This window comes from Idiotropiscis lumnitzeri, chromosome 5, assembly GCF_059441095.1.
Source record: "Idiotropiscis lumnitzeri isolate Australia: NSW breed Sydney's pygmy pipehorse chromosome 5, RoL_Ilum_1.0, whole genome shotgun sequence".
Lineage (NCBI taxonomy): Eukaryota > Metazoa > Chordata > Actinopteri > Syngnathiformes > Syngnathidae > Idiotropiscis > Idiotropiscis lumnitzeri.
The window spans coordinates 16,299,286-16,324,004 of record NC_142395.1 but is presented as its reverse complement, the minus strand read 5'-3'; the positions used below and the strand labels follow the sequence as shown (position 1 = coordinate 16,324,004).

At 40.4% G+C, this 24,719-nt stretch overlaps 1 protein-coding gene across 4 annotated transcripts in view; it reads right to left on the bottom strand.

Annotated features, from left to right (window-relative positions):
* Positions 1 to 3,499: 3,499 nt before the first annotated feature.
* ntrk3b (neurotrophic tyrosine kinase, receptor, type 3b) overlaps positions 3,500 to 24,719 on the bottom strand; it is a 191,433-nt gene continuing 170,213 nt past the window's right edge. For all 4 annotated transcript variants that reach the window (XM_088296412.1, XM_088296409.1, XM_088296411.1 and 1 more), the window contains 3 exons: positions 22,198 to 22,441; positions 8,950 to 9,108; positions 3,500 to 6,671 (listed from right to left, as the gene is read on the bottom strand). In XM_088296412.1, the coding sequence (XP_088152538.1) occupies positions 6,486 to 6,671; positions 8,950 to 9,108; positions 22,198 to 22,441 (589 nt within the window). In that variant the 3' untranslated portion in view covers positions 3,500 to 6,485. The remainder of the gene's footprint in view (positions 6,672 to 8,949; positions 9,109 to 22,197; positions 22,442 to 24,719) is intronic.

Genomic DNA, 24,719 nt, shown 5'->3' with positions numbered 1-24,719 from the left:
AAAAAAAAAAACCACGGCAGACTCTTGCCTACATGACTTTCCCGAGCTTTTATTATCAGAACAGGATCGCTACTTTCCGTACAGCGCTATTAAACATCAAAGCCTAAAAGCAGATGACTTCACGTGTTGCAGATGATAAATTCCGGCATAGAAGCCGTGCAGTCTCCCGAGGATGTCAGTCCGGGTTCGTGTGACCGGGGTCTCCATTAGCGTGAAAATGGAGACGCGCTTTGGTGGTCAGAGACTTGAGGTCACTTAGCACTGTGTTATGATACACTACTGGAATTGTTTATCGATTCACAATTACTTACTGTGCCCTGCGTGTGTCCGTGTGTGTGTGTGTGTGTGCGCGCAAGAGTGCGTGTGTGGTTTTGTCTCAAGTGTCTACTTTGTTGCTACTGGTGTGAACTGATGGACTCTTAAACAACATTTTGCATGCCCAACATGCAAACAACACACGGCGGAGGTTCATGGACATTGGTTCATTTGGAGCATGTTTGTAGACTTCCAGCTTGGAAGTGAATTGATAAGAAGTAGGGTTTTAAACCAGGGTTTGCGTTTCAAATTAGGGTTTGTGGCCAATAATAGGGTGTCAAGAATGGGGTGGGGTTTCAGAGGAGGATTTGAAGGTTGGGTTTGGTTTTCAAAGAGGCAAAATCGGTTTCCAGCCAGAGTTAGGGTCTTGAGCATTGGTTAGGGTTTCAAACAATGTTTAAGGATTTCAAGCTAGGTTTAGTGTTTCAAATTGGGATTTTGAGACACATATGGGTTTTGAAATTAGGGTTTTAAACTTCGGTTAAGGCACGGGTCTGAAATCCTGTTTCTCGAGCTGTGATGCCTGTTTTCCATCTCTCCCTGCTACAACACACCTGATTCAAATGATCAGGATCGTTTTGCTCACCTTGCTGATTAGCTGATCATATGAATCAGATGTGTTACAAAAGGGAGAGATGGAAAACAGGCAGGACACAGGCCCTTGATGAACAGAATTGAAGACTCCCGCTCTACATTTTAACGTCAACCTTGACTTGAAAACATAACCACCTGACACCATAACGTTTGATTGAATCCACAAATTGAATATCTAAGTGAGACTTCACACTAAGGTAGTTATAGTCAAGAAAAATAATGAAATAACAAATTTGATAAAACATGTTTGTTAACATTTAAAAATAAAAATATAATCTATATTTTTAATTATATTTTTAAATTATTTTAAAGATTTTTTATTAATAGTGAATATACTGAATTTATGTCTCACGTTTATAGCAAAAGTGTCCTTTCATGGTTAATTTTTAATGCATTTATTTTGGTCTTGCTCTATAACTTAAGAAGAGGGACGCTCAGTAGAAAATGTAATAATAAAGACAAACTTGCTCTAAAAATGTATTAAAACTCTGAAAACAAAACAAAAGCCAATACGAAATAAAAAGCAACTATGAAGAAAAATTCCAAGATATCAGCGTGCTTCAAACCCTAATTTGAAACACGAAGAATTGTTTGAAACATGATAGACATTCTGTTCCGTTTGAAACCGTAACGGTGTCTTGACACCCTAATTTGTAATTTGTAATTTTCAACACTCTCCCTTCCTTGAAGCCCCATCAGAAATATTAAGAATAAAATTTACATTTGTGAGGTGGAAGGAAGCACGCTGCATGCTGGAGATGACGCGATGAAATGAGGCTATTTCAAACCAGGAAATGATGAGACAGAAAAAGGTAAGGAAAACGTCGCCCATCAATCACGCAACACCCGTGCACGCACACAGGTTGTCATGTTCATTTTAGCAGGAAATGGGTCATACATCAACTTGCCTTCATGCTGATTGGAGCCAATTAGCAACATGCTTTCATTTCATTATATTTGCTTCATATGATAAAATTAGGCTAATTGAAAAAAAAAAGTTGAGAATGAATTGGATCAGTTCTTCAAAATCAATACTTTTTAAAATACACCCTTTGTGCTTCCTGCAACAGAACAAGAAATGCTCCTTGCATTTTTGTTTTGTTTTTTGTTAAATACCTCAGCCAGTTTAGGTCTAATATCACTCAAAATCCATGGGATTTTTGTTCTGAAGTCTATTACATTTTTAATAAAAACAAAAAAACAGCCCTTAAAATAACATTCAATTCAGAACAGTTTTTAAAATGTTGTTCAACACAATTTGGATTTTTTTTTTTTTAAATTCAGTTTCTAAACCTGACCATGTCCCGGCTTTTGTAGATTGTGTTGCAGGCATCAAATTCAAAAGAAGTAAAAAAAAACAAAAAAAAACAGCTTTATCAATTTATGCATTCAATAACTATGTGGTTTATTGAATTTAATATCTGTTGAAAGAGATTTGCAAAATTAGTGAATTTAGTTATTTGTTTTGCACAATGTCCCAGAATTTATTAGAATTGGGGTGTGTAAATTAATTGAAATATATTATTAAAAATGTATCAAACATGTCATTAGAGTACAAATTAAAACTCAGTAATAACCTTGGCTGTATGCATTATTTTTGTACCCCAACTTCACATTTTCCCGCAAGGAGACTTATTTCTGGGCCTCTATGCATCTTAAAAATATATATTTTTTGGTTTTTAGACACGTTACTGTGTGTGTAAAACATTTAGATGCAGACATTTTTTTGTTGTCAAATTCACACCTCTTTATAACACAGGACAAAATGAGGGTGGGGGGGGAAAAAAGCAACTCATCGGAGTGTTTTTATGACATTTTCTTAAAGAGAGAGAGTCACATTAATACAAAGAGCTATCATGGAGTACCAGTACCTTAATATACCGCAGCTGTTATACCACATTTTTATATTCTGTAACATGAGTACATGGTCAGAAGAAGCCAACGTTTGCGTTGCTTGTGGAGGGCAAAAACAATCAAAATATAAAGTGTTCTGTTAGTTCATCCGTGAAAAGAAAGAACTCACCATGAATGCGTTTGAGCCTGCAAATGATCACAACTTGTATCAGAATGTCTTTGATGGTCACCACAAGAGAAAACACAAAAAAGCTTCCATTAGGGGTGGATGTCGTCCCACCGTACTCGATATACCTCACAACACTTGCTATGCTTGCCGCAAAAGTCCTTGAGGAAACATCCAGAACACCAAATTTCAACACTTGCTCACTCAGTATGTTTAAATGACGTTTTTTGGGACAAAAATACATCCTGCGATTCAAACGGCGTATCCATCGGGCCAAAGAAAATCATCACTCGAGTCCTCCAATTAATCGCCTTTTGTTTAAACAAAATAGGAAGAAGGACATTTTACGATAAGATTGCAATAGAATTTTGGAATTAAATTCCTACATTTTATTGTCTTAAGGGTCGGTTTAACAAAACAAATTATGACTAGAGATTAGAAAATAAAAAAAATGAATCAGTTTGAGAATAATTAATAATAAATAACTGAAAAAGGCATCTATTCGCTGGTTATGTGCTGTTTTACAACTATTCAGAGCAGTTTTTCCGTGAATCACACACACCTGACATGAAAGTAATTTTTTGAAACATAACGTCTGTATGAGAATGAGTAGTAATGAGATCCAATAAAATCGTAATCTTTGATCAAGTTCAATTTATTGCTCATCGTTTTGAGCAATGAACATACCTGGCATGCTAGTTGTTAGCAGTTAGCCGGGCTGACACAATCATGTAAACGTACTGAGTGGGGGCAAAAAAATAAAAATAAAAATCACACTAGATCTATAAGAGTACCTGCTTGAGGCAAGAAGTAGCTGTTTTTTTTTATCAGCTTGTCGCTCAAAAGGCCACGAGTGCGACAACGTATACCTCGCTGATAAAAGAACAAAGGAAAGAAACCTGAAGGACAAGCAACATTTTTCTTGATGACGGGATGGTGGAGATAAACTACTCTGCAGTCGCAGATTGACATTTAGATGGAGGAGTAGCAGGAAAAAAAAAACACACGGTCAGTTCACACAGCGTCCCGTTTTCCCTCATCGGAAACAGGCTGAAGCAGCGGCCTTGAAAGAAAAAGAAAAGTCTTCCAGCTCATCTGATGTTGGCTAATTAAGCGCTAATCTGGTTTGTTGAGTCCCACAGGAGCTAGCTGGCTAGCAGCCTCGTGGGGGTGACTCACGTTTGCAACTTCCTCTTCATGTTTTGGCGACACGACTGTCGAAAAGTTAGGCATAATGGACTTTTGGGGGACATTTCACGACAAACCAAAAAGCACTCAACACAAAATGTTTCTGTTTTTGCGCAAGTTGCCGTCCTCTGATGAGAACTACTACGCCTACTACTGGCAGAAATGTGTCAGTGTAAAGATCATAATGTCAAAACTCAGCAGAATTTTTTTTTTCCTTCTTAATTCCCAAGGACGTTCACTTTTACGCCTCTGCGATTCTTGCTGATGTCACTCTTTAGCCACATCTCACTGTTTGAAGCCTCCCTAATGGCAAAATGCTGTTCGTCACGAGTTAGCTGGTCTTGGTCTCACAAACGGCATGATGGAGACTGTTACATTCTTCGTTCTAAATGAACCAGACAACAGACAGTTGTCCAAAAAGTACCAAGACTTCAAACAGGATGTACATTGAAACATACACGAACAAGTCTCAAAAGAGGAGTTTAAATTTAGTTCACTTGCAAAGGTTTTCGCACATTTTACGCTCAACCTGAAAGTACAATATAGTTAACTTTTTGTGAGTCGTGTAAATTCTGACCTTTTACTTTTTCTCCACAGCAATAATGGGCAGAATGTAGCGGGAAGTTGAAAAGGAGAAGGAAAATGTGCTTCCTTGGAGTGAGCTCATGCTAAATCTGCTTTCTGTGGGTGCTAGCGAGTGGCAGCATGTTGATAAATGTCGAAACACCACCGCAGCTCAAATGCATGCCTAGCAGTGTTTGTCCGCCAAAACAGCTAGTAAGTATCATGCGCCACCAGATTTTGGGAAAATTCAGTCCTCACAAGCCAGTTTCACGGCACAAAATGAGATTTAGTAGCCATGTCGAATTTTAACTTGGTACACTGGACAGATGCTAAATTGCGAGGGAAGTTTCTGTAGCAAAAAAAAAAAAAAAATAAATAAAAAAAAACAACAACAAAAAAAAAACTAATAACTCAGCAGGACAAGGTAAAAAAAAAAAAAAAAAAATGTCAGCCTGTCAGGCAGTTTCACTGAGCAGAAGGATATATGGTGGACAGTTCTATCACAAACTGACCCACAAAAAAAAGAAGAAGGAAAAAAAAGGATGCCCTAAAAGAATCTGGATTTTTGGGCAACAAAGTTTGCTGACTCGTTATCTCCAAATGGTCACATTTTGACTAAAGACCCCGACCTGAAGCACCTCCTGCTAGCAGAAATGTGTCAGCATATAGATCATAACGTCTCCTGATGCTGCGATCACTATTCGCATAAATGCGTCATTTTTTTTGCTTTAGCCTGTTTCCGAACTATATTGAGCTTCTCTCTTGACAGTGGTGACTTTCCCCTTGAACATGATAGCGAGCGTCTCGGCTATCTCCCGGCAAGAAAGCACATAAGCAAAGAAAGAAAACGTTGAATTATTAAACTCTAAAGTTGCTTCTGTGAGTTTCCTTGCAAGGGGGGGAAAACACCTGCAACCAAAAATAGCTAAGTTCGTACTCTGGTTCAAAAAGCTGTGTTCCTCATCTGAAAATGACAGTGCATTTGTGTGTGTGTGAACGCACGGGCCGCGGGAACGTTCTATTCCAAGCGAGTGTACCGGTGAGGTGGCGTAATGCCAAAGTCTTTCTTTGTGGCTTTTTAGCACCACCAATCGTCTCTCCGTTAGCCACCCGGATCACAGTCAGAAAAAGGAATGGAAAATAAAAGTTGGCAAAAAATAAGTTAACATAACTTTTGACACATAGAACTTTACAATATGTACATTCTCTTTTTGTTTTTCCTCTTTAAATTAAAATAGATTTGTCTGTTTGTCTGATTGGTCCTCTCCTTCTCCTCGTGCCGCCGCTGCTGCATGTTAACCGCATCGCATTCCAGCCAATCAGAGTGCAAAGTAAGGCTTCCATCCTTTTTAAATGTCTAAAGAGTTTTGGTCGGCGGCGTCGCGGGCAGGGCGGGCGGTGCCCTGTCGGGACCTCGACAAAAAAAGAAATAAATATAAAATATATGTAACATTTCTATATATATTCATAAAACCAAATGCCAAGGTGGATTCTAACTCTTCTTATCAAACTGTGGCCCTTTGTCATCATCATCTCAATATTTGTGTTTTTTTTTTTTTGTTTTTTGTTTTTTTTTTCGCCGGGAAAAGAAACGTCTTGAAACCTGTACAGCAAGTAAACAAAATGTAAAAGTGCGTGTTTTTGTTCTTTTTTTTTTTTTTGTTTAGTTTTTTTTTCTTTAATGTTTTATCCACTATATCCAAAAGTGTTGCAGGCACTTAAGTCCTTCCCAAACATTGTAGGTGGTTTTCCTCGACAGGGACGCAGGGGGGTCGGTTTGGTTATTCCCGTACTGGATGGGTCTCTAGCCCAGGATGTCTAGGTAGACGGGCGTGGCCTTCCCCATGGCGAACAGGACCTTCTGGATGTCCTTGATGTTGAGTCGCTGCTGCGGCTCCCGCTGCCAGCAGCCTAGCATGATATCGTACACCTCCTTGGGGCAAACACGGGGCCGGTCCAATACGCGGCCCTGCGTGATGCAGTCGATCACCTGCGGGTTGAGGAGAAAAAAAATGTATTTGAGTGACTCTCATTGTAACGAATCACAAATGGAATGATTTGCATCGCAAAATAATGGGAGAGTGGAGTGTATCGTAGAGTTATTATATACAGTAAATCATAATTGTAGAGAATTGTTCACAAATTCAACACTAAGGCTCATATTCATTGGAGCATAAGTTTTTTTTTTTTATATGCATACATTCTCCCATCCAAATTTCAGATACACCCAGCGTGTGCAACCTAAAAATAGGTTCACAGCTACCTAAAAAAATATAGCACACTTTAAATGAGAAAATATCTTCGGGAGCGAAAGTGTCGTCACTAATAAGATGTGCACCCCACTCCATCTAACACTCTACTTTGAAGATGTTTTATTTATTTATTTATTTTTTTAATGTCATGATATGTTCCTCCTCATCGTTAAAGATTTTTTGTGTGTGTGTGTTGGGGCTTCATGTACATACCACATTTTGAATGTGTAAGATTATATTATGTGTACTACAATAGCATAACAAAAACGTTTTGTAGTAAAAACAATTAAAGTGTTTATTTTTATTTCAAATTTTTTAGCACAATGCATTTCCCTAATTTGACTCTCATTTCAGGTCTTTCTTCATTAACAAAATGGATTGTTGTCCACAAAAAGTGAAATATGTTTACAAGTATTTCTTTGAGTATGTAGTCACATAGCATTACTGCAACTCAGCATAGTGTTTAGTTTGTGGTTCTATTTACATGCTTGCGGCAAACATCAATGCGTATTGCGTTTGTGGATGTTTGCAACACCACATGAGGACATACAGGCAAGCATGGCAGCGATTAAAAAAAAAAGAAGAAAAAATCGGATGGAAATAGGGACTGAAAATTGAAAACCGAATTGAATCGGAGCGCGATTGAATCGCGACATCAGCTTATCATAATTGAATAAGGTATTGCACTGAATCACAATTGGAATGGTTTGCATCGTACAGTAAGAGAAGAAGAGTAAGCGAATTACATTCTAAATCATATCGGAATTGGAGTGAATTACGTGTGAATGGTTGTTCATGTTTGTGTGCCCTGCGATTGGCTGGCAACCAGTTCAGGGTGTACCCCGCCTTCTGCCCGAAGATAGCTGGGATAGGCTCCAGCACGCCCGGGAGGGCTCCAGCGGCTTGGCTTCTGGATGGATGGCTTTATCACTATCGCACTGAATCGTATCGCATTGTGATTGGAGCAAACCAGTATTGCATCACAACTGGAGCGAATTGAACGATATTGCCCCTTCATCAAAGTGACTGATCATATCACATAGAAGTGAATTGCGTGACACTCTAATTGGAATCAGTAAATGGAATTATTGGAGTGAATCCGATTGCATCAGAACTGCAGAAAAGCAATTCGTATTGCAATTGGAGTGTATATTATGATGTTGTTAATAGCTTTATCTGTATGGTATGGTCGTGAGTGCATCGCATGGTCCTCAGTAATGGCGTTGCACAAAGGAGACTGATTGCTTCGCTTGTCATGACAAAACGATTCAAAGTAATGTGCTAAAACAGAACATTCATTATCCAAGGTTGTTGACACGTGTTTCATTAAAACAAAGTCAAGGGGATTGTTTCCTATTTTGATAAACACAAAGAATTGGAAAGCAGCGGCGCTAACTGCGTGGGCGGCTACTTTAAGTCCTCGCTAACGGGATGACTGATTGTTGCCTTTGTTGGGCTAGTACTCCAATTAGCTGTGTGAATAATTGTTGTTTTGACACTCTGACGTTGCTTGGTGGGACCATTATTTCCAAGCAACACACGGCGATAGTCTCCATTTCAAGGTTAAAAGTGAGCATTTTTTTTTTTTTTGTAAAAGGTGCGTAATTACCGAGGCACTGCCGCTGCTGGTGGGAAGAGTGGATCTCGTAACATATACACAGACACGATACATTATTAATTACACATGCAGCTAATGACAGAACACATTCAATAATTTGCTCCAATTTTAGGGGTACAACAAACACTTGCTAATGAATAGCACACAGTGGCGTCAAAGGAAACATTAGATTATTAGCGTTATCTTGTGAGACTTCAGCTCTGTGAGCATCAAGTGTGTTTTAACTTTTGCTTTTTTTCCCCCCATTCATTGAGCTACAAGTGATCGCAAGGAGTAAGTAAGCGTTATTGACCACAAAAATGGAAATTTAAGTTTGTGCTGAATAAAATTTGGGGCAAGACTGTCTAAGACCAATGAAAAACAAAATGAAAATGAAGAGTCAAAACCGGACTGCTTACCTCGTTGTTACCCAGCTGAAACCAAGGCTGCTTGCCGTATGTGAAGATCTCCCACAAAATGACGCCGAAGCTCCACACGTCGCTCTCTGTGGAGAACTTCCTGTACATGATGCTCTCCGGAGGCATCCAGCGGATGGGTAGCATGGTGTGTCCTCCGACCTGATTAGAGAAGAGGGAAATTATAATACACACCAATAAATAACACACAAAGACACACACACGCACACACACACTCAGGAGAATATTCAGTCATCAACGTAACTCCCGGGCGTCAGGGGATTAAGTGTCCTTGCGTGTAAGTGATACCGTGGGTTTAACATCTCATGAATGTCTGCCGCCATCGCCACTGGATGGTGAAGAATCATCCACCACCTGTTCCTTTACACAGTGGTGAAATCCTTCAGGGTAGGGTATTAAAAACAACCTTTGTCGACGGAGGCAAAAACCTTCAGTAAGCGCTTCCAGGAAGTCTGATCACTTTCTAGATCATAACTGCTGAAATGCCTCCGCTCGCGTTCATGCAAGTGTTTAAAGTCTGTTTACATCCTTACCATATAGCCGGCGTATGTATTCATATAGCAGGAAAAGCTACAGTGCACGTGGAATCTCTTTAAATGAATTCAAAGGCAGGCCCACATGAAATGAAGTCACATTAAATCCTCCGAGGCTTGGCGTTAATCCAAGAAATAATCATCCATTCATCCATGGATCCATGAGTCCAATCATCTTTCCACGCAATACCTCTGTCTGTTCATCCATTAGTCTGTCACTTTTATTCATCTGTCAAACTGTCCGACCATCCATCCTCCTTCTGCCTATCTAGTCATAGATCTGCCCATTCATCACTCCATACGCCCATTTCGTCATCCATGAATTGATCCATTCATCCAACCAAACACACGTGTGCGTGGCTTTACAGTCATTCATCCATCCATGGATCTGCTCGACAATCATTTGGCACAACTTTCCATCCATTTGTACTTTTGCCCATTCGTCCGTCAATCATTTGATCCATTCATGTACGCTACCTTTTTCATCTATTCTCTGTCCAGCCATAGATCCACACCTGTTTGTCTATCCACGTCTTTTATTCATTTGTCTGACCATCCATCCGCATATATCTATTCATTACAGCAGGGGTCCTCAATCCTGGTGTCCTGTCTGTCCTGTCCCTCGCTGCTGCAACACACCTGATTCAAATGATCAGATAATCAGTAAAGTTTGCAGAAGCTGGATAACGATCCTGATCATCTGAATCAGGTGTGTGGCAGCAAGGAGAGATAGAAAACAGTCAGGACACCGGCCCTAGAGGAACATGATTGAAGACCACTGCATTAAAGGTTCTTATCGTTGTAAGCAGCAGTCCAAAATCATATAAAATTGGGTTTGGCTCTATAAAGGCTCGGGCGGCATGATGAACACGTCAACCCGGGCTCTGGTAGAAGGCAAAGCAAAAACACGTAAGGCAGAGAAAGGATGTGCAAACTGTGATCTCTTTAATAGCTTCAAAGTCAACCGAACATGAAATGAAGTCCCCGTCGCTGTAAATCTTCCAAGGCTGGATATGAATCGATCAAACAATCATCCATTCATCATCTTGCCCCTCAGCTTCCATTTGCAGGCACGGGTTTTAAAAATCTATTTCCCCTCTTTCTCGTGTCCGCGTGCGGCGGCTTTAATCACAGCGGCGATGAGCTGGACAAGACGGATGTGGCAAAGAGCGGCGCAGTATTGTGCGTTTCAGCTCGACGCGCTAAAACAATATTAATCACGGAGATCACGGAGATTACGGCGGGGTCTCGTACCAGGGGGGTCAAATTACACTATTGACAGATCATAAAAATAACACACAGCCACAGCGTCAAGCTTACCGGTGGAGGAACAATTCATCTTTGCTGCTAGTACATGCTGATTTAGCGTAATGCTTTGGTCGCACCCTTAAGAGAATTGTTGGAGAGTACAAAACATTCCAATCAATGGAGGTCCTGACTTCAGTATTTTGTTGCGTCTGCCGCCTTGCTCACTTTGCAATCCGAGCTTGCAGAATTTACGAGAAATGACCATAACCCCCCACAAAGTTATTTGGCTCTTCTACAAAGTGTTTTGAAATGATAGCCCGATAGTAAGGGAGGAAAGTCAGGGCACTCAATCGTTTGTTGTTTGTGAAATGATGCTTCACACGATGCCAAAGTACACCAGGACTATAAACTGCGGTGTGTGAAAATTCTACACAGCAATTGCTTGACATATTCACCGGAAGAATTAGGAACACTAACACTAACCCTGAAGAAGCCAAACCTTATTGAGATCCACACAATTATGTGGAGCACTAATTACCTTACCTAATCTTATGAACACAAAAACCCAACCATACCAACCTCAACCCTACAAACGCTAACCCCGAACACAACTAGTATACTGACTAAACCTGAACCTAACCAAACCCCACTAAACCGAACCCTAAAGGCCTTGACACACCTATCTGACGTCGGCCGTCAGAGACAACTGTTGCGTCGGCCTCGAAGACAGCACGTTGGACCAGAAAATGCCCGAAGAACACACCGCAAAAGCCATCACAGACTCCAACTACTTCGGACCATCTGCGCATGCATGAGAAGTAGTACTCCTCCACGCCATCAGCGGTCTTTCGTGAATGACAGTGATTCTACTTTGCGCTCTTTTATCCAGCCAGCTGTTATGTCCATAGAGGAAATATGAAAATGACCAATTTTTTTTTAGTTCTTGAGAAGTAGCTTTAATTTTCACAGTTTTTCCACTTTCGTCACTTCCGGTTCTTGTCCAGTGCACTGATTTGCTAGCTAACAGCCAATCACAGTGCTCATTTAACCTGACAGCCTGACCCGATTCTACATGTTGAATCAGACGAACACACCCCTCAGATGCCCCAACAACGGCTCTGACTTTCCGATGTTGTGCACTACACCCAACAGACGGCGTGTACTGACTTTCCGACGGCCGACGTCGGATTGGTGTGTTGAGACCTTCACACTACAAGCTCGAACTCCAACCCTACTAACTCAGACTCACCTAACTCTAACCCCTAACCCCAAACATACTAACCGTAATTATTACCCTAACTTGACTAACCCCAGCCTAACTAACTCTTACTCTACTCTTACCCAAACTCTAAAAACCCTAAACCCAACTCTAAGCCTAGACGCTAATCTCTAACCATACTAAACTCTACTATGACTGTTAGCGAAATTAGCAATCCATCCATTCATTAACTCCATCCTTTCAAGTATTTGCCCATCAATCTCGCCACTCCTGCATCCATTAATCCAACTGTCCATCCAATATCAGCCGGCTGGAACGTTAACCCATCCATCAAGGGATCACTGTGATTCATCATCCCTTCCACCTGTCCAGAAGACCAGCCATGCAGCTGTCCATCTACCCATTCATGCATGCAATTGTCTGTCTATCCATCCACACACCCACAGACGTCACCATCTGTCCATCCAGCCATCCATGCATCAATCCGTCTAACCATCCGTTCATCATCACTTATCTATTCTTTCCATTCATCAGTCGGTTTGGCCAGCCATCTGTCCAACAATCTGTAAAACTGTCTATCCAGTTTTTATACTCCACACCATTTGTTCATTCATACTTTTATCTATTTGATCCTTGCATTTATCTGTCAGGTCATCCATCATTACCGTACATGCAATTGTCAATTTGTCCGTCGGCCCATCCATCCATTAATCATCTATTGTTCCTATTCGTCAGTCTATCTTAACCTCTGTCCGTCCGTCCGTCACTGAATGTATCCTTTTGTCGATTCATCTGTCCTTGCAGTTATCCATCCACATGTGCACCTGTCTGACTTGGAATTCAATCATTGTCTATTTTTTTATTCATCCATCCGTGTCGCCATCCATCCATCTGTTCACTCATTCATCTATCGATTCCTTCCATTCATGCCTCCATCGTTCATCTGTCAGTCATCTCTTCACCCATTTACCCATCAATTACTTAATTTCACCTACTGATACCATCTCAGTGTATCTCTGCTGTTCATCCACAAATCCGTCCATCCGTGTTAAATCCATCCTCATTTCAAATACAGAACAAAGAAAAAGCAACTCCATTGTATATGCAGAGTGACATTTCCTGCACAAAGCAATCATAGGAAAATGCTGTCGTCTTTACTAATTGCCTTCTTCGCTTTGAAAGGCAAACACGTTCTCCTGGTGTCAGCTTGACACGGCGTCTGGATCTGCACGATGCTCGTAAAAGAAGCGGCAGATTTGACAAGCTGCCAAACGGGCCGCTCCTTTCCCGGGCGCTTATGCACAACGTCCCCCAGCTCTAACACTTTGTCAACTTTAACTTGCTGACTTGACGTCTCCCATTTGCCTTTTCGCTCGTCCTTCACGCACGACTGTGAAGCAGCTGTGCGTCAATCGGAGCACATCTGGAAAAGCTGTTTCAAGAACAAAAAAAAAACTCCTACCTTTCATACTTATTGTTTGTGACAAGCGATTGTACGGAATGGCTCAGGTTTAACCCTCTTTACATTTTACATAAATGAGTATCGGCGCACCTCGCCTGGAGGTCCACTTATAGAAAAGCTTTCAAGTGCACCTAAATGCTGACTGCTAGTCTAAAACAGTCCATCGAATTTCAGACTTTTCTGGTGTTTCAGCAAAACAAATGAAGTGTATCATTTTCCAATTGTCTCCTTGCCGGGTGAAATCTAAACACATTTGGTAGTCCTGTCTTGAAGATCAAATGGCTGATAGTTTGTTGAATTTGTAAACGACTCACGTATTTATCTACAAGTCCAGCCAAGGATTTACTGAGCTTTTATTTCTCAGCTCCAATTTGCTTGACAGTAACACATTCAGACACATTTGCACCTGTGCATCGCCTTGCTACAAACTCTGTCTGCCACTAATCCTGCCAGGGGTTAAGTGTCGCATTTAGCAGCATCCCAGCGAAGAAAACATTTTTCCGTCTGCCTTTTTCTCACTGATTCCGCACTCACACTATGATGTACCCAGAGGGGGTCTGAGGTATTAGCTGCGTCTCAAAGACTGTGTGGGGAGGGACACGCTTTACCGCTAAAAAAACTGCCAGCTTACTCTCCAGATAATTCACAAACTAAAAACTATGATACGCCCCTGCCGAGACAGTTGAAACTGTTAATTCGGAAGTCATTCAACAGCAATTAGGCTGATGTCTGCCACAGTTCGATTAGCCACATCTTGTTCAATAACACAACGCATCAGTCCCCGGGGAGGCTTTAGTGGGAAGGAAATCGTTTTCCCAGCTCGAGTTGCAAGTTACCGGGCAAGTGAACATGGATGAAGTATGCCTTGAAAGTGCAGGAGTTCTTATAATATGAAGTGTAAAATGGCAAGGTCTTGGCTGCAATTACTGATAATGCCAGTATACTGTACATTTCCCTCAATTTGGCATTCTTAATGCTAGCGTAGTAGCATTCAACATCAGTCTTGGTTTTAAGACTTCTATTAAGGCTATTTTGGCAGGCTCTCAGTTTCGAAAGTAATTGAGCTCAGCCTCATCTCTGACTCAGACAAAGGGGACTTCTGGAGTGATTAACCTGATTTGAGGACTTCATGATGTGATCTGAATTTCTTAAATTCTTAAATTTGACATAATCTCACTGGAGTAGGTCTTGACACTATCAACACAAACTCAGCCCCCCCCCAAAAAACTGTTGCAAAGTGTAGAATTCAACATCTCTTTTAGGGGCTCAGAGGTTCTTAATTTTCCTGACACACAACGGGGACTCAGACATTATTAGCATGGTCTTGGTCTATGCTCGAGCTCAACTCCAAGTTTCTTTTTTTCCCCCTTAATCTCAGGTTGAATTTTTTAAATTTAATGTATTACATAAAATCTTGGTTTCGAGACAGGTTTACAGAATAATTTGGTTCATCTCGGCCTCGACTCAGGCATGGGATTTATTAACTTGATCTGGATTGTGACCTAAACGTCTCAAAGTCTTGGTGTGTTGACAATTTGTTATTTTGTCTGCTCCGGAAATTACTTTTTTTTTTTTTGTCTTGGACTCAGACATAGATGATTTGGGATTTATTAACCATCTTTTAATCTCAACATCTCAAAGTCCTGGTTTTGATATATATACAATAGTTTTCATTGAGCTTTTTCTGGAAATGTAATCATCGGTACTAATGTTGTCAAACATGAGAACTTGATCTCTGGACCAACAACCACTTACTTGGGGATCTCGGGCTCGCAGACAACGGCACACTGGCTTTATTAACAAAGTCTGAGGTCTTTACGTTGATATTACTAATGTTATAGAAAGCAGGATCAGTCTTGGTCAATTTATTTTAATTTAGCTTAGAGGCCGCTTTTGGGGGCTCTTGAACTCATCTTGGACTCAGACATGTTGGACATGGAGTTATTAACCTGGTCTTTTGTTTGTTTGTTTTCTTGATTTCATCTCAACTCGAAGCTTTGAATCCATCTAGGATTTAAGAGGTTTTGACACAAATGACACTCGTTCCGGAAATGAATTTCTCCATTCCCCTATTTGGCTAAAACTATTCTAATGCAAAGTGTTAACTCATCAGTTCACACTTATGCAAAAAGAATTTGACCTTGAAATAGCCTTTTGAAACAAAGTGTTCACCGGCTGTGATGTACATGCAAACTGCTGAATGCACACTGGCGTGATAGCAGTAGCACACAGCGCTTTTTATATTTCCACCGCCCACAAGTATGCAAGCAGACCGAGCCAATACCCGCTTTATCTGCACTCAGCAGCACTGCAGTCCAAGAAGCCTAATGGACATCAGAGTGTCTAAAAGTGAACTGCCGCAGCTGGGGGAGCAGATATATCAGCGCGAGGAGAGTAGGCAGACGGTACACGTCTAGATGGTTATCCGGAGGGCCCCCTTCAAGACGTCGAAGGCCTTCTTGGGCTCCCAGCAGGGGCCCGGCGAGCGCCCATCGACAAGCCCCGACCGGTGCCGGTAATCTATCCTCCCGCCGCGTCGTAGCGCTCTCCACGCCGTTAATCCAATCACTCCCCTGCCACGGTAGGACAGGCGGAGCACTAATCCGGTTTACGCAGGCCACAAATAAAAAAAAAAAAAGAAAAAGGATAAAAAAAAAAAAAATTCCTCTCTCCCCACATGCATAACTCCATGTGACGTTGACGGAGATAAATTTACAGCAATTATTTTATTTTTATTAAACGCTCCTCGGCTTTCAAGGGGACGGTGGGCGGTCACACGAGGTTTTGATGTTCGTTGTCTCATCTGAATTATTAGCTCAAATCCGATGTGCTGCGTAGGACCCAGTTGTGGGATGTAACAATGTACAAATAAATAGTTACAGTATTCACATTTTACTTTTAAGCCCAAATTTGAAAACACAGAGGAAACAGAGACCAACATTTTAATCATATATGAAAACATAAATTTAGACTATAATAATAATAATAATTTTGGTGCAACAGTAATGGCTAATGCTAGCAATGCATTTGTGTGTTGCCACTTTGTCACTCAAGCACACAGCCTAAGGAAATATATAATCGCATGCTGGATTATACATTCCTACCAACATTCTGATGGACTTGCACGCTCTGCTTCCAGGCACCCGATCACCACTGTCCATGCGTTAGCCACGGGATCTGGACTGCTTGAATAACAAATGAACATAAAGGCACAAAATACTCAAGGATCTACTGTTCTTCGAGCTGAGCATGTTTTTCCACAAAATGAATGGCTTTGGGGCCTTTACTACAGGCTGTCTGCGGATCTCAAGCATTTAGACAAGTTCTGAGACCCAAAGTGAAGGAAAGCTATTTTTTATTATGGTGTACCTGGCACTGCACATAAGCCTCACTTACACAGTGAATGGGATGGTTAACTTGCGCCATACGACAATGAGAACGGCAGATCTCGTCTTATCATAGAACCGTATCTGTGTGGAGGTCACAAAAAGGTGGCGGCAGGGACGATTGAGAGGCCCTGCTATAGTTGGATGGTTAGCATATTTGTTTCACAGTTCTGAGGCAGGTATAGGCTAAAATAATACGCAAAGGAAATAAAACAAAATGTAGTTAATTGAAATGAAATACAATGAAATTGTGTGACAATGAAGACAAAATTGAATACAAATATCACAATTAAAAGAAATGACAGGCGGTCATAAAATTGAGTTACGGGAAAATCTTCTATCCTGTATTTTACTAAACTGAAGTTTGGCACCTTTTGGGCGAAGCGCACAAGGAAATGTGTTCCTAAGTGTAATATGTACAATTTGATAAAAGTACAGTACACTATCACAAAACAGAAAAATGATACAGCAATTATATATATATATATATATATATAAAACAGCTTGCAAAGAGGCATTAGGTTGGACCTCACAAAATGTGGGGGAGAAAAAAATAAAACTGAAAATGTGTCGTGAGTAAAGACGTCTTTGGAAGGGATGACTAACCTACAACAAGCAAGTTTTTTGTTTTAACGTCATCCGAGGGCAAAAAGAACAGTTTCTCTTTGTGTGTAAAAGAAATAAAAGCAGATTGTGTGTAAGGGGGCGGCATGAGAATGTAAAAAAAAAAAAAATAATGTTTTCCTTTGCGCGTTGCAGCGGTAATAAATATAACCTGTGCACTCATTAGCACAAAGCCGCTGCTGCTCGATAAATAATGCAGAGGAAGAAGTGCCTGTTTGATCCTTGAAAGGGGGAAAAACCTGGGGACCGTTTGTCTTCAAAGCAGAGCAGGTAAAGGCAACGAGGCTCGGGAACACTTCGTATAAGTCCTTGAAACAGGCACAAAAGTACATCTCCAGCGCTTGTTACTTACTGTAATGATTACGCATGAGAAAAAAAAAAAAAAAATTAAATCTGTTTATACATGTTACAGTTCTCAAAAACAAGTTAATTGTATTTGGCTAGAGAAAAGAGCCAGTACAATTAGGAATTCATGTTTCAAAAGATCAAACATAAAATTGAAAGCGACTGCATTAAAGTACTCCACGATCTCGTTGCGACAGGCGAGCTAATTCATTTGTCAATGCTACATAGTGTACATCTCAAGCACCATAGAAGCCGTGAAACTATAAATCCATCCAAGAAAAACTAAACCCCCTCCCTCAAAAAGATGGTCCTATCAGTTGGGATTAAAAAAAGGCTTTTTAAGGTTTTAGTCTCGTATAATGAGGAAAAACAAGTAGAGACTTATGATGATCTCAGGTCATACGTGGGAAACTTCAAAATTGAAGTTTTGGAACAGTATTAAAGATTGATCTTATTTTATCTACATGCAAATAATTGTATGCCCTGCAATAGACGTCTACGTCCATCCAATGTTGACATAAACACCAAACAGCAATCTTTGAGTTCCGTCCAACTGACTGGCGACCAATCCTGGGTGTAGTTTTGCCTTTCACCCCAACAAAATAAGCGACAGAGTAGATGAATGGATGTATATTTTTGCTTGTTTCTTCTCTTGCTCACGTTCCTCGACATCGCTATTTATATTTGAATAAAAACAAACCAAAACAAAAAAGAAACACATTGCTAAATGGATGCACTCGTGCTGCAAAGATGCCTATGGGGGAAACGAGCGGTGTGTTTTTATCCTATTCTCCTGTGGGCAACACACAATGTGAGCCCCTACATCTTTTTACTGACAGGCACCCCTGTGTGTCATGACGTGTAATTTTGCTCTAACTAGTAATTTGAAGTGATTTTGTCTTCCCGACAACTACCTGAAACCTTTGTTTAATTTCAACACGGAGAGAATTAACTGACGGATAAAAAAAAAAAAAAAAAAAAAAAAGAGAAGCAGCCTACTTTTAGTCTGTTTTGACAACCCACCGATAAAAACAGTTCACTGCGCGTGGAAAAAAAAAAAAAAAAAGAACATACACGCTCTACAAATACCAAAGATTACAGGAGAAAATTGGCTTTTATCCGCAGGGAAAACATTTGATTTGACATCAAAACAGACCTGCAAAATCCTACTACAATTCCCACAATGCACAGCTGTAGCTTTTATAGCTTAGACATTCACGAATATACGCAAATTTAGGATGCAAATTAGGAGGTAAAATAGAAAGATAACATGTAAACTACGTATTTTGTTTGTTTAAAAAAAAGGAGCAGGCTAGTTAGCTATGCGCTAATGTTAGCTTGCTAACTAGCTTGACAACCTATACTGGAAGGTGAAAGTTTCCAATGTTGTCATTGATCCCCACCGTGAAAAAGTAGCTTTAATTTGTGGAACTGCTCTGTATTTCACAAACATAATTTGAATATCATTCTCAGGAAGGTCTGGAGGAGAGGAGTGACACAACCTGTCAGCTCCACACTGTTAATGACATAAATAATTAAAAAAAAAACAATTATTAAATTAAATTAATTCTGCAATCACACACTACACTTGTATATGCATTTAAAAATGTCACTGCTGCAGTACAATCATATATAGATTTTTTACTGCTCTTAGAAGGTCACAACCTTGGTTAGTGCACAAAATCACAATGTTGTTTATTGTGTTTTTGTGGACATTCTCATGCAACATACATTTGAATGAATGTCCTCATTCAACATACATGATAGCGTCGTTCTCTGGTTCCCGACTGTAGTGTGCTTGTACGTGCGGCGAATCAGTAAATGACTCGCTAAATTATTCAAGCGGGTAAAAAAAAAATTCCTCAATAAATTCCCCTCTGAGTGAGGTAAGGGAAACGGACGGGGAGAAAAAGAAAAAGAAAAATGGTAGCCGTAAGAACTTGATTTCTAGTGGGTGCACGTTTTATTTTATTTTTTTGGGAACAACACATACGTTTATTTGTCGCCTTACATGGCATCGTATACGATAATTTATTAGCCGGAGCGTCTATCGTTAACAGCAACACTGACCTTCATTTTCACTCCATTTGTAGTAACTTGAGATGTACTATAGCTTTGGCCTTTGCAATTTAAGAACTGAGTCGTGCTGACCTACTGCGCTCTCAGCTCGGTCATCTTGCGAGCTCTGGTCTCAAAGTTCAAGGGAAATATTTGGTCGAAGCTGGTCTTTTGTTTGGAAGTGCTGCCTCATGTTCCCATTTTTTCTTTAAGCCATGGTCACCTAGCATATTCGAGACAACAGTTTGGAGAATAGAAAGGTCCTGGTCTGTTCATTCTTTGATAAAAACTCTGAAAACTGTTTTCTGAATCAACGTTCCCACCCTTTGAACAAGCCAACTGTGTCATTATTTCGGCAAATCTCTTCTGGTAAACATACGTTTTGAATCGCTCATCATGGTCATGTGATCAGACCAGGTGGTAATTAGTAACGAATTTAACTGCGGTACAGTCTGTGATGGCAACCATATTTTAATTTTATTTACCAGCAATTGAGAGATGGTCTGAATGACACCTTGACTGGGTCTGAATCCATTTGAAACTTCACATTTATTTCCTTCCTCATCATCAAAAAAAAAAAAAAAAAAAAAAAAAAAGAAATTCTACAGGATTTGACACAATTTTAATGTGTTCTACTACATAATTTTCCAGTGAAGTGCTGTTGGCATTAGACACTCCGCCGGGGGAAATACATACCCCTTCTGTTATTAGGAGTGAATTAAACTAGGTCAAATCAGTAATAACGCTCCCCCCTAGGTCGTCATAATGAGCACAAACAAGCCCAAGAGGCTACTAGAGGCATGCTAACCGTGTTGGACGACATGCTCGGAATTGCAATGACACTACATTTTTGCACACGGCACGTCCCTGCAGACCGAGGGAGACTGGACGTGGAAATATTTGCACAGGCGACATTGAAGATGCCAAACAGACGCCTTGGTTACCAGGCTCCGCTTTCATGCTGGGCATGCAGAAAGTGGTTCAGCTTTGATGGGTATTCTGGACACTTCTCTGATGTTGACACAAGGTTCGGTTTCTTTTGGGGTGGTGTGGATTGGACTATTACAGTATACCGAGTTTCCCATATGAATAATTGGTGCACAGAATCACAGGTTTAGTGTGAATTTCTCCCACAGCGGCGCTGATCTCCCGCTGATTCAATGCCACTTCTATGACAGGTAAACAGAGAAAAATGAATACAGATAATAGGAATAATATGGTCACTGTCCAATTCAAAGTTTATTGATTTATTGTTCATCTAGTTTGTTAAATTGAGAGTAATCATGTCTCAGAACAAAATTGGAGGCCAAGTGAGGTTTATATTCAAACAAATAAATACCAACGAATCAAAGAAATGAATGGATAAACGAAACAGGCAAATAAATATAGAAACAATTAAAATAATAAAAAAGAACAAAATGAAATAAAAAAAAAACTATTCCCATAATTGTCTGAAAATAAATAACTGCTGGGAAAACAATTGGAGAAAAAAATCAGTAAAGTCAGTTAAAAAAAATAAATAAAATACTTTTATTATTTATTTATTATTTTTTTAATCGAAACCACCAGGAGTAAAGCATTTGGACCAAGCAAATACTCTTATTTTAAAAACTCCACAGATGATAAGGAACAATTGACCAAATCATATATATAATCACGCACAAATTTCCTGCTGCTCAATAATCCCCAAAGCGACATCTGAATGGATCCAGGTGTCATTCAATTCGGGGAATTAAAAAAATAATAATAATAATGAAGATGGAGGTATCAGGGATTGTAACCTGATAATATTGTACACAAAGGAGAAGAGGTTGACGCACAAAATGCAGTACACAAGGTCTTCTGACTCATCCTGCGGCTTCAAACACACTTCAAACATTGAGCTGCGCCGCAATGCCAAACATACAATTGCTTACAGTTTCCAGGATGGTGGCAAACAATGAATACCCTTGGGCAATGAGCCACATGCTGCATCACCACTTACCCACAATATTCCACACATGGCCTTGACATGCCATTCGTACATTGGTAAATATACCACATGTAACCTTCATATGCCACACCTTGACATGCCATTCATAAGAAGAATATGCCATTCATGGCCTTGACATGGCATATATAAAGTAAATATACCACCCATAATATTAATACGCCACCTTGTGACATACCCTACATGAACGTAATATGCGACACACAAACCACACATGGCCTTGACATGGTCAACAAACAACACCTCTCCTTAATATGCCGCACAAAATGTTAATATACTATTAGTATCAGAAATGTATCTTCCAAAGGGTGCTGGCCTCACTACTTCCAGCTGTTTCATAAAATGGAAAAATCCGTCTGACTTACCCTGTAGTAGTCGCTGCTGTAGATGTCTCTCGACATGCCGAAGTCGCCGATTTTGACTAGGAGGCCGTTGCCCACCAAGCAGTTGCGAGTAGCCAGGTCCCGGTGGACGAAGTGCTGCGAGGCCAGGTAGACCATGCCCGATGCGATTTGGGAGGCGATGTGCAGCATCTGGGAGAGGCCCAGTTCGCCGTTGGACTGTAGCGGCTGGCCATCCACTAGGATCATGGCGTCCGGGCCGTGGGCTCTGCGTTGGGCACAATGTTACTCTTTTTAAAGTTTGGCTTTAAATGTTACAATAAACTGCACCCACCCTGATTTCAACTCTTTCACCCGAGTCAGTTTGAGGTCCAGCTTTCATTGGAAAGATGAACCCAGCTTTAATTCTGATGATAAAACTACAATTACAATTATTAATCACTGATTTTGTTGCAGTCATTTGGAGGTTCATCAGCTTTCATTCTGCTAATGGACTTACGTGAACTTTGACGATGAATAATTTGGGTTCAATTGTGATTGTAAACTGTGTACAATATTATCAACTCTTTGTCTGCAAACATCTTCTCAACTTTAATTCGGATGACACACGTGAAGCCAACTATGTCGTCAGAGTCATTTTAAGCTTTCCATTCGAATGATGAGCTTTGCTTTAAGTCTCACGATAACCTGCACACAACGTGTGATCAACTCTCGTGCGTTACTATTTTGGAAAAAATAACTGCTTTAATTCTGAGGTTGAACTCTGCTTTAATTGTGATGAAAAACTGATTTAAACAAAAATTCATCAGCTTAAATTCTGATGCATTCACCACTATCAGTCATTTTGAGGTTGAGAGGGGTTGTGTATCATCACATTCGCCCGTGAGGAGTTGTTTTGAGGTACCACGACGGTGACGAGTGCAGATTAAGAGCGCATTAGCATTTTTTTGTTGTTGTACATTTCTGGGTGACGATGCCGACACCCACCCCCCTAACCTCCTGTCGTGAAGATCCCGCTGTCCTCATCACCTTCTCGTCGCTGTGATTACAAGACGAAGGCAGCGCACACGCACACACAAACACACACAGGCTGTCATTCTGTTTCCATCTGTCACATTTAGGCCAATTAAAGGTTTTGTGCTCGGAGAGCGAGGCTAATAATGAATCTCTAATGCAAGAAGATGAGCACAGGCTCCGCCGTCTTGCCATGTGTGTCACGCACGACGAGTGATTTTCATGTCATTAAATTAAATAAAAATCATATTTTTAGACAACTGACTTGTCCTATTAAAAGTGTTTTGCCCTCGTTTCAAATGACTGACAATTTGACTAATGCTAAAAAAAAGACAGATCCAGTTTTCCGCCCATCCATCAGCATTATACATTGTTAAACCTGCATTCCTTTCAATTGCCCATAGGGGGCGATGTTAACAGTTGGACAAAATGTGCACTTTATTTGGTTTACGTACACAATTAAATGAGATCCAATTCAGAGTTTTACGTTACTTTTATTTTGGTAGGGTTACACTTTCAGTGTTTGTTGCCAGGATATGACTAAGACAGTTTCAGCAGCATTTTGTCAAAAAGGGCAACAATTTGTATAATCTGTGGATGATGTTTTGACAAGGAGGTTCAACGAGTGAAACTTTAGACTGCTACGTAATCTGATGATGAATTAGGCTTTAATTCTGATGATAAACTTTACATACTAGTTGAATGTGTAAATGTTGGCCCTCGTGATCTGGAGGTTCATCATTTTTTATTCTGATGATAAATCCGGCCTTAATTCTAACGACAAACTGAGCATGCAATGCTGTTATCAACTCTCTTGATGGAGCCATTTTGAGGTTCATCAGCTTTCATTCTTAAACTCTTTGGTCGCAGTCAGTTTGAGTTTTGACTGCTTTATTTGAGACCATGCACTCCAAATGTGACAAAAGCGATGTGGCTGCTTTGGTTTTGGAAATCTTCACTTGAGCACACGAGCCAATCTTGTGTGCGTGTTTGCATTTGAAGTTTGATCAATAGTCGACAAAGATGACATGTTACGACCAAGCGAGTGAATTTGTGAAGATTTTCTGCTGGGGGGAAATCCTTCGACGCAGTGAATGATGACACTCTTTCACGCTAGGTGCAAGATGTGGCTGATTGCCTTTGCGGTGGTCACGTTGAATGAACACGCATGATGTGGGAAAGGGAATCAATAGAAACATGCAGTCCAGCACAATTTGACACATTGTGGATCTTTAATGAAGCTTGTCTTCACAGATAATACGCCCGTGTACAATATCATACCGATTATATAAACCACCCTCGGTCACAGAATGGTCGAGATGAGCCCATTGGTCACTGCAACGGATGACAATACGCGGCTATAAATGATCATTTAGCACAGCTTTACGCGTTGCCCCTTCTAATCAGACAGCAAAAACAGCAGGACAGATGTAATCATGGATAGTCATACCACGGACTTTTTTGTCAGTGTTATTTGGAATTGTTCAGCGGATTTCTGTAGTGCAAGGTGGTGGTTATTACAGGAAACATAT